Below are 15,783 nucleotides of genomic sequence, written 5' to 3'. Positions count from 1 at the left end.
TGCCAAAGACAGACAGAGATGGAGGGCCTTCATTGCTGCCCAAAATGCCAGCTGGCATAATGGGCAGTAAGTAATAGTGCCAATGAAAGAAATTAAATTGAAGTATGAAGTACAAAATGAATATTCTGAACAAAATATTTCCTATAAAATAGAAAAGTGGGCTCCCATAGTATCACCTTTTAATAAGGTTGAATAGGTTCAAAAAGTTCAAAGTAAATCTATTATCAAAGTACATACATGTCATCCTGTACAACCCTGAGATTCATTTTCTTGCAGGCATTCATAGTAAATACAAGAAACACAATGGAATCAATGAAAAGCTGCACCCAACAGGATGGACAAACAATCCCTGTGCAAAAGACAATGAACCAGGCAAACAGAGGAGAAAGAAAGAAAGAATTACAAGTAAACAAAAAATACCAAGAACATGAGATGAAGAGTCATTGAAAATGATTCCATAGGTTGTGGGAACAATTCAGTAATGAGTTAGGACTTTATTTGCAAGAGCATAGGAGAATGAGGAAAGATTTGATAGAGGTAAACAAAATGTTGAGGGGTATGGATAGGATAAATACAAGCTGGTCTTCCCATTGAGGTTGGGGAGCCTATATTAGAGGTCATGGGTTAAGGGTGAAAAGTGAAATGTCCAAGGGGAATATGAGGAAAACTTCTTCACTTAGAGTGTACTGTAAGTGTGGAACAAGGTGCCAGTAGAAGTAGAGGATGCAGGTTCAATTGTAATACTTAAGAGAAGTTTGTGTTAGTACATGGTTGGTAGGGGCATGGAGGGCTATGGTCCAAGTCCAGGTCAATGGGACTTGGCAGATTAGTAGTTCGACATAGACTAGATGGGCTGAAGGGCCTACTTCAGTGTTGCAGTACTCTATGACCATATAGATAGGACGAGTATGTTGAACTACGGTCTGGGTATGGGTTGATGGAATGTGGTAGAATAACTGTTGGGTATGGAATAATAGAAGGGCTGTTTCTGTGATTCGACAGCACTTACCATTCACGAAGCTCATGCATGTGGAGAAATCGATTGCGGTATTCCCTTGGCAGTTCAAACTGGGACGCTACTGGGAATAATGACTCATAGAAATCACGAAGCACTGCCTTCACTGTGGCTCCGTCTTTGTGATTGTGGTCAATATTGTCATTCAGACAAATAAACTTCCTGTGGGAGCATGAAGATGCAGTATATATTCAAATCAATGGTGGACCGTTTGCTCATTAACTATTTGAAAACTCAATTCAGTTGTAGGAGCTCATTATTTTAAGCATATTTCTCAAATCTATGAGAAAGAGTTGAAACATGCTGCTTCCACGTGACTCTAATACACATTTTTACATGGTGTTCAGTTTGTCTGCGTAGTTTAGATGCTTCCTGAGAATTTTCCCTCCTCAAAGGATTTTTGCCACATACTTAACATTTATCTGCTTCAAAAGGTCATTGGTTTTGTTGAATGCTGGAATTATGATGCTAGTGCACAGGAGGCTTGGTTTTAAATCAGTCCATCATTGCAAGTCCTTAGTCCCACAATGTACACACTTTAAACATTCATCCACTTCCTATGTTAAGGTTGTGACAGAGGCTGCTTTTGCACCTGTTTCTGGCCAAAACAATTCATTATGCAGAGAGTATTTTGCGTTCTCTTCAGCCTTTTGACATTAGCTTAAATTTATACAGTTGGAACTGTTACGCCTGCGCCCCAACTCTGAGGGGCCGAAGGGTATAAAGTAGCCCCTTCCTTTTTGAGAATCGCAAGATCGCTATTAATTCAGGTCAGGAGACCCAGGAAATGAGAGGGAGACGCAGAATCCACAGGGGGTTTGGAATGTCCTGGCCCCTCAACGATACAAAGCCACGGGAACCGGCCATTGTCTCTTGGAGACGGAATTGTGTATTGAGCACTATGCTATTCATCGACGTCCTCAAGGAATGAGCAACGTGGGCTGGTTGGGGGGATGGCATCCTCCCCAACCTGATTGACATCTGAGACCCCGTGAGTAAGGATAAAAGAGTGTCTGGGGAACAACCCCTTTTAGACGCACCAGGAGAAACGATAGAAATCCCGTGACAGCGTTTAATAGCGAAAGCCGGTGGAAAGCCCACGTGCGTCCTTTTCCATTTGCCTCGGAATTGGTGGGACTGACCACGGAAGACGGCTTAGCTAAAAGGAAAAGGACACCGACGACATTTCGAAGGATCGACATCATAACAAGGGAAAACGGGCAAGTTCTAAACCCCACCTCTCTCTCCAGCCAAAAACTGCAGCCTAAATGAACTTGAGTGACTTTTATATTTCCATCGGACAATACATTATCCCCTAGACAACAATAGTGCTATTTCTTATTGATTATTATTATACCCGTGCTTTTAGATTTAGTATTGACGACGTATATTATCTGTATGTTTGCATTGATATTATCAATTTTTATCAATAAATACTGTTAAAAATAGTACCATCAGACTTCAACGGACCTCTCTATCTTTGCTGGTAAGTGACCCAGTTACGGGGTACGTAACAGAACCAACACCAGTACTATGGGGCAGCACAACGCTTTACAGTACCACCGACCAGGGTTCAATTCCTGCAACTGTCTGTAAGGAGTTTGTACATTTTCCTTGTGATTGCGTGGGTTTCCTCTGGGTAATTTGCTTTCCCCCCATATTCCAAAGACATGGCTGGTCACATGAGTGGAATTAGGCAGCATGGGCTTGTTGGGCCAGAAGGATCTGTTACTGTGCTGTATCTCTAAATTAAAAATTTAGAGGAAAACTTAATTCCAATAGGAAACAACAGAAAAATGAATCTGCAGAATCTCAAGCTAATGAATTCCACTTGCCAACTTATCTCAATATTTCTATCATTAGCATTTTCTCTCTTCTCATTACTAAAGCTCTTCATAGTATCCATGAATCTCTTCTGTAATTTTCTAAATTAAGGCTCCTAGCACACAGATTGCAGCCACTGTAATTTCAACAGTGCATATTATTTATAAACTGAGAGGATTATTGGGCCCAATGTGACATCTGGTGGTCAAAATCTGCATCTTTTAATTATTAAAAAGAAGGTGGGACAGCAGAGATCTGATTGGGTGAGGACTAACCAATCAGGAGGGACAGATGACAGGGTTATAAATACTACCGGACTAGACTGTCCAGGCATCATTTCTGATGAAAATGGTAGACTCTGTCATCGAAACATTGGTTAAATTCAATACCTATATCTGGCTGGAAGCCCAAGAAGAGTTTACTCGTTATATACACCAGGAAATTACTAGATCCTTTTTCTGTAAAATTAAAAACTTCTTAATCAATACTGTTGTCCAGCTTGTTTTCAAACACTCTCTGGCATAACTCGCAATTTTATCAGCTTCCTCTGCAGTAGCTTACCAAATGCTTTTTGAATATTCAAACATTCTCTGCATTTTTCAACATAAATCGTTTCTAGTGTTTTTCAGTCATAGAAAAGATGAACAGGACAATAAATTTCAATGTTGATTGGAGCTGGAGTGGCCACTGTGACCAGGCATACCACCATCTTGTGACAAATTTCCTTGATTACATAATGCATCAACAAATAAATTGCACACACAATGCTGGAGGAACTCAGCAGGTCAGGAAGGATCTTTGGAAATTAGTAAATAGTCAACGTCTCGGGCTGAGACCCTTCATCAGGACTGCAGAGGAAGGGGGAATTAGATCAGAATAAAAAGATGGAGGGAGGAGAAGGAGGACTAGCTAGAAGGTGATAGATGAAGACAAGTAGATGGAAGAAGTAAAGGGATGGAGAAGGAGAAATCTGGTAGGAGAGAAAAGTGGACCATAGGAGAAAGGGAAGGAGGAAGGCACGGTTGATAGACAGGTGAGGAGAGCAGGTAACAGGCTATAGTGGGGGATAGAGGAAAGGGATTTTTTTTAAACCAATGGAGAAATCTGTGATTATGCCATCAGATGTTGTTCCACCACAATGAGAGTAGCTTCATTGCAGCAAAAGAGGAGGCCATGGGCCAACATGTCAGATCGGAATGGGGTTAGGAATTTAAAAGGTTGGCTACCAGGAAATTCCACTTTTGGCAAACGGAGTTAAGGTGCTCGACAAGCACTTTGTTTGAACTATTGCAAAAATCGAGCTTTGCGTAATTTCAGCATGACCTTGGGAGCTTTGATTGCTTAATTTTGCTAGCATTGGTGGCTAAGATATTTTTTAAGCATCTTGATATGCTAGAATTAATTTGGAATTTTTATTCCATCCATTCAAACATATATTTGGTTTATGAGCTTAACCTTGGTGCATATGAAATAAAATTTGGTTTAGACGAGCCTTGACAGGGCTAGGAAAAGTGATCTCTTTGAACCTACTGTTGTACCATTTTCCAAACGCAGAAGTCTTCATACATACAAAGACCATACAATATATCACTGGATGTTACATAATTCATAACAATTTATTGAAACGTCAGAGAAAATATTGCCATGGTTATTATCACATTCATACCTAGGGTTTCTTCGGATATCATCCAATTGCCCAACAACATGAGAAACATTAGTGCGAATCATTTTAAAAGCAATCTCTTCTTCACCCATTATTTCAAACCTGTGTATAAATAAAAGGGGAAATTAGTCCAGAAACTCTTCCTCAATAATCGAGAGTAAGGGCTAAACAAGTAAATTATAGACTATTAAATGTGCTAAAACTCAATGAGAAGCTCTATACATTAAAGTTCAAAGTAAATTTATTATCAAAGTACCTATATGTCTCCACATACAACCCTGAGATTCAATTTCTTGCAGGCATTCAAAGTACAGAGAAACAATAACATCAATGAGGAACTGCATCCAAGGGCAGACAACGAACGTGCAAAGACAAATGCACAAATACAAAGAAAACAAATAATAATAAATAAATAAGCATTAAGTGTCAAAAACATGAGTCCTTGAAAGTGAGTCCATATGTTGTGTGGAACAGTTCAGAGTTGGGTGAGTGAAGTTATCCTCTCTGGTTCGAGAGCCTGATGGTTGAGGGGTATTGACTGTTCCTGAACCCGGCGGTGTGGGTCTAATGGCTCATCCTCAGGCAGAAATATTAAACAAAGGATGAGTAGATAATATGGGGACCAACAAAAACATGTGAAGCACTGTTATAAGCAACACACACAAAATGCTGGTGGAACACAGCAGGCCAGGCAGCATCTATAGGAAGAAGCACTGTCGACGTTTTGGGCCGAGACCCGTCGTCAAGACTGCTGTGTTCCACCAGCATTTTGTGTGTGCTGCTTGAATTTCCAGCATCTGCAGATTTCCTCGTGTTTGCTTTTGAAGCATTGTTATGTCTGATTGCAGCTTACTCTAATGGGATAAAATCCCATCAGTGATCCCACATGCAACTACTGCTGGTATTGATCTTATTTCCAAGGTTAATGTTTAATTTGGCTACTTCATCATAAACTGACAAAACTGTCCTGACGAAGGGTCTCAGCCCGAAACGTTGACTACTCATTTCTACGGATGCTGCCCAATCTGCTGAGTTCCTCCAGCATCCTTCCGATTACAACCAGTGAAACAGCTCATCTTAATTTATTGAAGACTAGAGCAGAGAGGAAAGCTCCTGAGCAGAGCAGAGAATAGTTCATGTTAAGATAGTCTGCTCCCTCTCTCTCCCCCACTGCCCCACCACTGATTAAAAAATGCAGAAAAGGTTTATCGGGACGTTGCCTAGACTTGAACTTTATTCTCTGAAGGTAGGAGCTTGAGGAGAAATCTGATAGAGGTATACAGGATCACAATGGGCATAGACCAGGTGAAAGCACAAGGTCTTTTTGACACTGAGGGGATGCTAAAAACAAGAGGGCACAGGTTTAAGATCCCAAGAGATTTAAAAGGGGCATCGGGGGCAGCTTCTTCACTCAAAGGGTGGTGTGCATTTGGAATGAGCTGCCAGAAACAGTGGTTGAGGCAGGCACATTAGCAACATTTAAATAAGTCCATGGATAGGAAAGGTTTGGAGGGCTATGGCAGATGGGACTAGCTCGCTGGACAACACAGTCGGCAAGAATGAATTAGGCTGAAGAGTCTGTTTCTGTGCTTATGACTCTATGACTTTAATTCTGGATACGTCTGACATGACATATTGCTCAAAATTGATTTTTTTCCCCCATGAGATGCTTTTAAAAGGAATAAAATTATTGCATATCTACAAACACTAGTGGTTTCAAATGAATATAATTGGATAATCAAACCCAAAGTGCTTATATCCAAAAAACTATCTGTATAGCTTTGTACATACTTGTATTTATTTTTGTCCTTGTAAGCCTTACGAATACGATCAGTAACGGGCTTGCAGTTGATCACAAGTCCTTTAGTCACTGGAGGCTAGAGCAAAGATTTTTAAAGAAATTCAAACATTACTCAAAGGAAGGATCAGCATTTACCACATTAATATTACTACAAGTAAAGCAAACATGAAGAGATTCCATCTCATGGCTCAAATGCAAATGCTTTGCAATTTTACCTATTTAATACATTTCCCAGAATTCATCTATCATGCCAGTATCTAATCACCTGACTTGACATTAATTTTTAACTGAATGTTTTAAATCACCTTTGTAAAAATAAGTACTTATACATAAAACAATATAAGTTTTTTTTTCAGATTCATATAATTGCTACATGTTTTAGTCTTAGTCTCACTATTATGCATGCATTTCAACACACCACTGCACAACTCAAATTCTTCAGCATTCAGGAAACAAAGTCACTGAAAGCTACACTAAATTAACACTAGTGTTTAACTACACATTACATAAAATGCAGCTTTACAAATGGTTTTTACTTACAAATGGGATCCCTCTTAATATTCTACTCTGATAATCGACACTGGTTGTGGTGCCCACATAATAGAACATAGAACAATACAGATAATATAACACAATAGGCCACAATGTTGTGCCAAACCAATTAAATTAGTAACTAAATGACTAACTAATCTCTTTTGCCTACACAATGTCATATTCTTCCATTTTCCTCATATTCACGTGCTTAGCTAAACGTCTTTTAAAAATCTCTAATGTTTCTACCTCTACCACCACCCCAGACAGCACGTTCCCAGACATGCACCATTACCATTCTTTGTAAAAAAAACTTGCCCCTCACATCTTCTTTGAAATTACCCCATCACCTGAAATGCATGTCCTCTGATATTTGACATTTTAACCCTTGGAAAAAGATACTGTCTATCTATGCTTCAATTTTGTAAATCTCTCATCAGATCTCCCCTCAGCCGCTCCAGAGAAAACAACCCAAGTTTGTCAACCTCTCATTATAGCACATGCCCTCTAATCCAGGCAACATCCTGGTTAATTTGTTCTGAACCCTCTCCAAAACCTTGTCATCCTTCCTATAAAAGGGCAACCAGAACTGTGTGCAATACTCCAGCTGCGGCCTAACTAGAGTTTTATAAAGCTGCAACATAACTTCCTAAATTCTGAACTCAATATCTCGACTAATGAAGGCAAACATATCATATACATTCTTAACTACCCTATCAACTTGTGTAGCCACTTACAGGGAGCATTTATTGTGAATAAATTGCTTACAAATAAAAACAATGGCCATGGAAATTCAACCATTTTTATCTGAATTTTTATGCGTTGGACTGTACTGCTGCCACGAAAAAAAACAAATTTCATGACACAAGTGATGATAATCCTGATTCTGATACGGGTCTCTATCGAGGACTGAGAGTGGGAAGGGGGGCAGGGAGAGGAGAATCATGGTTGGGAAAAAGGGAAGGGAGATGGAAGGGACCAGGAAGCACCACAGACACATTCTGTAATGATCAATAAACCAACTGTTTGGAATCAAATTATGTGCCTGCACCCCCACCACCGGCACTTCATCCCTCAGTGCTCCCCCTTTGCTATTCCCAACATCCTTTCCTCTCACCAGATTTTAAAACTCACTCTCTGCTCTATGAGGCAAATACAGTACTGTGCAAAACTCTTAGGCACATTGATGTAGCTACGGTGCCCAAGACTTTTGCACAGTACTATATACAATGTCATCAGTAAAGCAGTGATTTTCACCAATGAGGAAAAGCCAAATACATCCCTGTTCTACGACAGGAAGTTTGCCCTAACAGAATTCACCAATATCAAAATGTTTGTAATACAGAATAAAAATTCACCATTTCAGAGTCTGAAGAAAAAGAAACACACAATGACAAAGAAACATGAGGGAGATTGAAAATTTGGCTGAGTGGTGTTAAAACAATAGCTCTCACTTAATGTCAATAAGACCAAAGAACTAATTGTAGACTTCAGCAAAGGAAAACCAGAGGTAGGGAGGGTCAATAACTTTAAATTCCTGGGCGTCACTATCTCAGAAAACCTGTCCTGGAACCATTGTATAAATATATTTGCAAAGAAAGCATGACAGTGCCTCTGCTTCTCAGAAGTCTGTGGAGATTCAGCACATCATCAGAAACCTTGGCGAACATCTATAGATGTGTGGTGAGAAATGTGCTGACGCGTTGCATTACAGCCTGGTATGGGAACACCAATGCCTTTAGGCGGAAAATCCTATGAAAGGTAGTGGATTCAGCCCAGTAGATCATGGGTAAAGCCTTCCCAATCATTGAGAAAATCTACATGAAACGTTCAAAGAACTTTACCACCCAGGCCATTCTCGCTGCTGCCAGGTAGAAGTGCCTCAGGACCCGCACCACTAGGTTCAAGAAAAAGTTACTACCCCTCAATCACCAGGCTCTTGAACAAAAGTAGATAACTATATTCATTCTAATCCTGGTGTTCCCACAACTGATAGTTTCACTTCAAGAACTCTATATCTTGTTATTTCATACTTGTTATTTATTGCTATTTATTTATATTTGCATTTGCATATTTTGTTGTTCATTGATCCTGCATACAGTTACTGTTCTATACATTTGCTAAATATGCCCACAGGAAAAAGAATCTCAGGGTTGTATGAAGTGACATGTATGCACTTCGATAATAAATTTTACTTTTAACTTCTGAACTTTGTCGGCATTCCTAATTATTTTGTATGTTAGCAATACAATTAATTTATAAAGCATTCAGCCCATTGCACTGGTTGAAATGTTACTTCACCAATTAAAGTATTTAATTTGTAAAGTATAAAGTTTCTAATTATACTTGAATAACAAATGGCATGGATTAGTTTATTTGCAATTCTTACCAGGTTGGGGTCATAATACGCTTCCTGAGTGGGAGAAACTCTGTCAATTTGTGTTTCATTTGTGGGAAGCATCTTTGAACAATTGATCAGCATTTGTTCCAGACTGGTCAAATCCTGAAACAGAAAGTAGCATTAAATCCTGTTCACAAGAGACATCGCTGCATTCTCAACCCCATGTTGGATTCTGATGTTTCTGATATTTGTTGTTCCACGATCATTTAATTAAGTGCTATAGAACAAAGATTCAGAAATGTAGAGCTGCAAAAATCTAGTAGCTAAGATCAAAGAACAGAAAAAAAGTAAAAATGGTGGGACAACACATCCTGCCCTTCTTAAACTTCATAGATAAGAAACATTCCACTCAAATTTGCAGATAAGTGTTAACCAATCAAATTATTCAAATAAGGTGATACCAAGCTTCCAGAAAGACAACTGTTCATCTATGGGGGACACAGAACAATTGTATATACATACTGTGACCACAAAAAAAAACAAAGTTATATTTTTATGTATTGAGATACAGCACTGAATAAGTACTTCTGACCTTTTGAGTCACGCCACCCAGCAATCCCCTGATTTCTTAACCTGAGCACAGGACAATTTACAATGACCAATCAACCTACCTACCCATACATTTTGAACTGTAGGAGGAACCAAACCGGAGCACCCGGAGGAAACCCACATGGACAAGGGGAGAACATACAAACTCCTTACAGGCAGCGGCAGAAATTGAACCCTAATCACCTGTACTGTAAAATGTTGTGCTAACCACTATGCTATTGTGCTGTTATATAAAATACAAACAGGCATAAATTTTTCAATTGCAAAGAAAATAACAATTATACAGTCTGTCAATGAAGGTTCTCAGTCATCCAGTTCATTGTATATCAAGCAACTGGACTTACTGTATCACACTTATCCGAGGCTTCTTCTGTTCTGATCCATGGTGGGTATTTTTCCAGTTTATAAACGCTGAGTTGTTTAAAGGTATAGCAATCACATGAATTCACACCTCCATTCATGCAAAGATAAGACTAATCACCTCTACAACTCTTAATGACCCTCATGTGATTGCTATACATTTAAACAACTCAGAGTTTATAAACCGGAAAATTACCCACCATGAATCAGAACCAAAGAAGCCTCTCGGATGAGTGGTGAAACGTCTTCTAGACAACACAACAAGTCCAGTTGCCTTGATTTACTACTACTTGATAATTATGCAATCCAATCTAACAACTATTTTAGTACAATTATTAAATTGGTATGGATTTAAAAATGTTCTTTGTTAAAGAATGCCCTCAGCTGTCCATTTAAAAACCAGGCGATTCACTCAGATCTGCTTTTTTTAAGCAATTAAATGGAGCAGATGCTTGGGATTCCTCAGTGTAACCTTCCACCATAATCAAGTCCCAAGCACCAGAAATCTACCAGTGGGAATAAAATGGGGCATCACGCACTCCTGTTCAGAAGGAAACTGCTCCCAATGAACACCCACAAAGATAGTGGGAACAACTGGCTGCAGGGTGAAGGAGAAGTAGATCTTTTTCTTACATTTAAATCAGATGTAAATAAATTAATTTTAAGTTGATTTTTTTGCATTATTACAGATTTTTAAAACGCATTCCTCAATCTTCTGAATGATGGCTTCTCAGGAAAGGCAGCTGGTCATTTGTGATTACAGATCTCCATTAAGAACATAAAGCATAGGTTCAGAATTAAAATGAGGGGAGACTTGATAAATATACAAAATTATGAGGGGTATAGCTAGGGTAAATGCAAGCAGGCTTTTTCCACGGAGTTTGGGTGAGACTAGAACTGCAGGTCATGGGTTAAGTGTGAAAGGTGAAATAGTTCAGGGGAATATGAGACAGAACTTCTTCACTCAAAGGGTGGTGAGAGTGTGGAACAAACTGCCAGCAGAAGTTGTGGAAGCAGGTTCAATTTCAACAGTTAAGAGAAATTTCGATAGGTGCATGGATGGGAGGTGTATGGAGGACTATGGTCCAGGTGCAGGTTAATAGGACAAGGCAGATTAGTAGTTTGGCATGGACTAGATGAGCCAACAATTTCACCCCTGTAGTGTTTTATGACTCTAGGCTCTTCAGCCCATGAAGTCTGCCCTGCAATTCAATCATGGCTATTTATTATCCCTCACAACTGTTTACTCCTGCCCTCTTCCATAACCTTTGATGCCCTTACTAATCAAGAATTTATCAACCTCCACTTTAAATATACCCATATTAATGGACTCCATTCTGCTGAGAGACTGTCACTGGAAAAAAAGAGTGGTCTAAGCATCAATGATCTTGGTATTAGTAGATCTGCTCCAATATATACATGTTCCAGATGACAATCATGATTCAGAACCCAAGCAGAGGATACAAATTTTACCTGCAAGCTCAGGGGGAGCTCATGAATCCGAGTTGCCAATGTCCTGATTTCTCGATCAGAGAGAATTCCTGATCGATCCGTGTCAATTTCATCAAAAACATCTGATAGGTTAAATGGCTGGAGTGCACTCATGACATAGTAAAAATATGAAAATGCGAACTGCATGTCCTCAGAATGACGAACTTTATGGTTAGAAGTCTTGTCAAACGCCTTGGGAAATCTGTCCAAAAACATACAATTTTGGTAAGTGAATTAAATAATGCTGGGTTCTGAGCATGTTAAAACATTAAGTAATGAATTCTGTAAAGCTGCTTTTTTTTTTCAATTTCCTATATCTTCCTGTTATTTGGAGTCTTACCCAAGTCTCGTGTACACTTTGTTGCCACCAGACATTGCCTTAAATAGCCATTCTAGCCATTCAGTGCTTCCAACCATGCTCAGAGCAAAGAAGAATGATCACAAGGCAAAGTCTATCTCTACCATTCACAGCAGGTTTTATTCTGTTAATTTATTTAAAGATATAGTGTAGAATAGACCATTCCAGCCCTTCGAGTCGCACTGCCGAGCAAACCCCCACAACCCCACTTTAACTCTAACCTAATCATAGAACAATTTACAATGACCAATTAATCTACTTGATACACCTCTGGACTGTGGGAGGAAACCGGAGCACCCAGAGAAAACCCACTCATTCACTCCATGGGAGGATGTACAGAGTCTTTACAGATAACACTGGAATTGAACTCCGAAGCCCTGAGATGTAATAGCATAGAGCCAACCACTACACTACCACGCTTCCTGTATTATGCAAGTACAGACTCTGAGAATGGCCATGGCCACAGGCAAACAGATTGACAACTTAACTTCTAAGTCTTGTGACAGCAAGTCATGAGGAATGGGGCAAATCAGTCTGATGTTGGTTGAGAAGAACAAAAATGGAAACCTTGAAGGTGAAGAAGCTACAGATCTCAGGAGGTGGCTGCGGGAGATCTAATAGAGGTTTATAAAATTATGAGAGGCATACATAGAGTAGACAGACCATCTTTTTTCCCCCGTGTTGAAATGTCTAATACAGAGAGCATGCACTTAGGGTGAGAGGAGGTCATTTTAAAGGAGATGCAAGTTGCAAGTTTCTTTGCATGGAGAATGGTGGGTGCTTGAAATGGTGGTGGAGGCAGAAACACTAGGGTCTTTTAAGAGATGTTCAGATAGGCATATGAATGTGAGGAAAATGGAGGTATGTGGACATAGTATATAAAAAAGAGATTAGCTAGCCACGTGATTATTAATTGAACTGGATCAGTGCAACGTTGTGAGCCAAAGGGCCTGCTCCTGTTCTATGTTCTCAGGGATGTGTAGTGGTTTCGCTGTTTGAACTTCCTGCCAAGGTACCCAACTTATACTGTAAATTTAGGTTAAAACCAAAATTAAATCTGAAACTTTCTATGCTTACATGACCAAGTACTCTCACCCTCAGATCTGCCTTGGGTTAGTATATTAAATATTTAAAATTTAAGAGAATGGACACAAACCTAGCTATCTTTTGTTGACAGTTAGAAGAAACAGAGGAGTGCTTTTTGCAGGCCACTGTACACCCACAATCCTGATTTGCAGGCTGTGATATTGTTCTGCTCAGCTCCAAGTTTGGGACAGGGGGCATTTGTCTTAAACTGAGGAACTAGTTACATTTGTACCTGGCCATGCCTCCTAGACCCCAATGGAAAAGATAAATGAAGTAGTCTATTTTATTTTAATTTCTAACAGTTAATATATTTTTATAATTCAAAATCTAATTGTATTTTTACTCTTTAAATGTCTTCAACTCACTGAAAGGCATTTAAAGATCTCATTGAAACTTATCAAATGTTTCCTATGATGGAGGTGTCTAAGACCAGAGAACACAGCCTTAGAAGAGAGGGACCTCAACTTAGAACAGAAGAGGAATTTCTTTAGCCAACGAGTGGTGAACCTGTGGAATTTGTTGCCACAGGCGGCTCTAGAGGCCAAGTCAATGGTTATATTTAAGCCAGAGGTTGATTGGTCAGGGCATGAAGGGATACGAGGAGAAGGCAGGAGATTGGTGCTGAAAGTGAAAATGGATCAGTCATGATGAAATGGCAGAACAGACTCAATGGGCCAAATTGCTAAATCCTGCTCCTATATCTTACGGTCATGGTCTAACTACCAGAGATGTTTAGAAACATTTGAAAAGACCTTAAAAGATGTTAAAGGATAATTAGGCTAGTCAGAGTGTAGCATCAGGCTCCATTGTCTGATGACAAATCACCCCTTGGACTTGCACACTTCACAGAATAACAATCTAGACAAGTGGATCACATGGTATGTCAAGCCACATCTCCTCACAGAAAGGATAACCGTACTTAGATAATATTTTAAATCATGCATTTTGTGTCATGCTCCTTCTCAAATTAACATTAGAACATATTGCAGTGAAAATCAGAACTCCATAAGAGATATTTATTTAAAAAAATAAAGCTGGAAAAGTGAAATTGACAATATCTCACAGATCTTGAAGATCACTCATGATTATGCGGTCAATCATATGAGGCATATGAGCAGGAACTTTACGAGAAGTAAATCCAAATTTGGTATTGAGAAGTTTATTAACATAGCGCAGTGAGTCTGCAAACGTGTCCTGGAGTTTTCTTCGCATTTGTTTACCATCAGTGTGATATGCACTTGCCTTCTCCAGCATTTCCTTCTCCTAAAATAAACATGTTATAGTTCATGAGATTTTAGGTTAAGTATTCAGATGTGAATTGATGACATACATTTTTAAAAGACTGAATTAAAAATGGAGAAACCAGTCAACACTATTGCCATGGGATAGTTTTCAATTCAACATGGACAGCAAAGCTCAATGCCAGTTATCCCAATTTGCACATACATCCGTCATTTAATGTAACCAATCATGTGTATAGTGAGGGGAGGTAGATAAACACAAGCAAATGCGGAGACTTTGTTCAACTGCATTTGTCTGAAGTCATTTTTAAGGCCATTATTAGTCATGAGCACCCTGACCAAGTTTTTGATCTCACCAGCATCTCAAAATGACATAAAATTTACAAAACAATGTTGCATGTTCCAATACGTCCATGTTGGCTTAGAAAGAGCTGCCCAGTCTAATTCCATCTCCCAGCACTAAGTTCACAGTTTTGCTGGTCATGGCTCATTCAACATGCAACTTCTATTTCAATGTGACGAGTTTCTACCCTTACCACGTATTAAGTAGTAAACTTCAGCTTATGAGCGTGGGGAGGGCAGGAAACATTGTCACCTTCCCTTTAAACCTTGTACCAACCATTAGTAAGGTTGATCAATAGCTCCAATCACTAACTCACCCCTCCACAACCCCTCACCAGCTACTTTATCACGTAAATTCACAGGGTGGTGATGAACTTGTTACCACAAGCAGCTGTGGAGGCCAGGTTGTTGGGTGTACTTAAGGCAGAGTTTGATAGGTTTCGACTGGAGACCGCATCAAAGGTTACAGGGAGAAGAAGGCTGGGAATGGGGCTGAGGAGGGGAAGAAAGGATCAGCCATGATTGAATGGTGGAGCAGATTTGATGGGCCAAATGGCCTAATTCTGCTCCTATGTCTTATGGTCCAAGTGCCATTACGAAGAAAGCAGGCAGCGCCTCTATTTTCTTAGAAGTTTGCAAAGATATGGGTTGTCATCTAAGACTTTGACAAACTCCTATAGATGTGTGGAGGAGCGTATATTGACTGGTTATATCAGGGCCTGGTATGGAAACACCGATGCCCTTGAATAGAAAATCCTTACAAAAAGTAGTGGATATGGCCCAGTCCATCACACATAAAGACATTTTAGGAACACAGAAACATAGGAAACTTACAGCACAATACAGGCCCTTCGGCCCACAATGCTGTGCCAAACATGTACCATTTTGATAAGATGGCGCTTGATTATTAAAATTGCAGCAAGTAGATATGGGCATCATATATTGTCTTGGACTGAGAAATGGCTAATGAGTTTTAAAAAAAAAGCCTTAGAATATAAACATGGTTTTCGAGTTGGGAGATTATAACAGGAGAGGTGCTTCAAAGATCTGTGCTGGAATCCCAGCTGTCTAATGTATTTTCAAAGTTCAAAGTAAATTTATTATCAAAGTACATATATGCC

The 15,783-nt window shown here is 39.5% G+C and overlaps 1 protein-coding gene across 2 annotated transcripts in view; it reads right to left on the bottom strand.

Moving 5' to 3' along the window:
- gnptab (N-acetylglucosamine-1-phosphate transferase subunits alpha and beta) overlaps window positions 1-15,783 on the bottom strand; it is a 68,948-nt gene that overhangs the window by 15,566 nt on the left and 37,599 nt on the right. For both annotated transcript variants that reach the window (XM_073059755.1, XM_073059756.1), the window contains 6 exons: window positions 14,143-14,342; window positions 11,618-11,837; window positions 9,224-9,337; window positions 6,294-6,379; window positions 4,506-4,604; window positions 1,010-1,177 (listed from right to left, as the gene is read on the bottom strand). In XM_073059755.1, the coding sequence (XP_072915856.1) occupies window positions 1,010-1,177; window positions 4,506-4,604; window positions 6,294-6,379; window positions 9,224-9,337; window positions 11,618-11,837; window positions 14,143-14,342 (887 nt within the window). The remainder of the gene's footprint in view (window positions 1-1,009; window positions 1,178-4,505; window positions 4,605-6,293; window positions 6,380-9,223; window positions 9,338-11,617; window positions 11,838-14,142; window positions 14,343-15,783) is intronic.

This window comes from Hemitrygon akajei, chromosome 10 (assembly GCF_048418815.1).
Source record: "Hemitrygon akajei chromosome 10, sHemAka1.3, whole genome shotgun sequence".
Classification (NCBI taxonomy): Eukaryota; Metazoa; Chordata; class Chondrichthyes; order Myliobatiformes; family Dasyatidae; genus Hemitrygon; species Hemitrygon akajei.
This window is presented reverse-complemented; position numbering and strand designations above follow the sequence as displayed.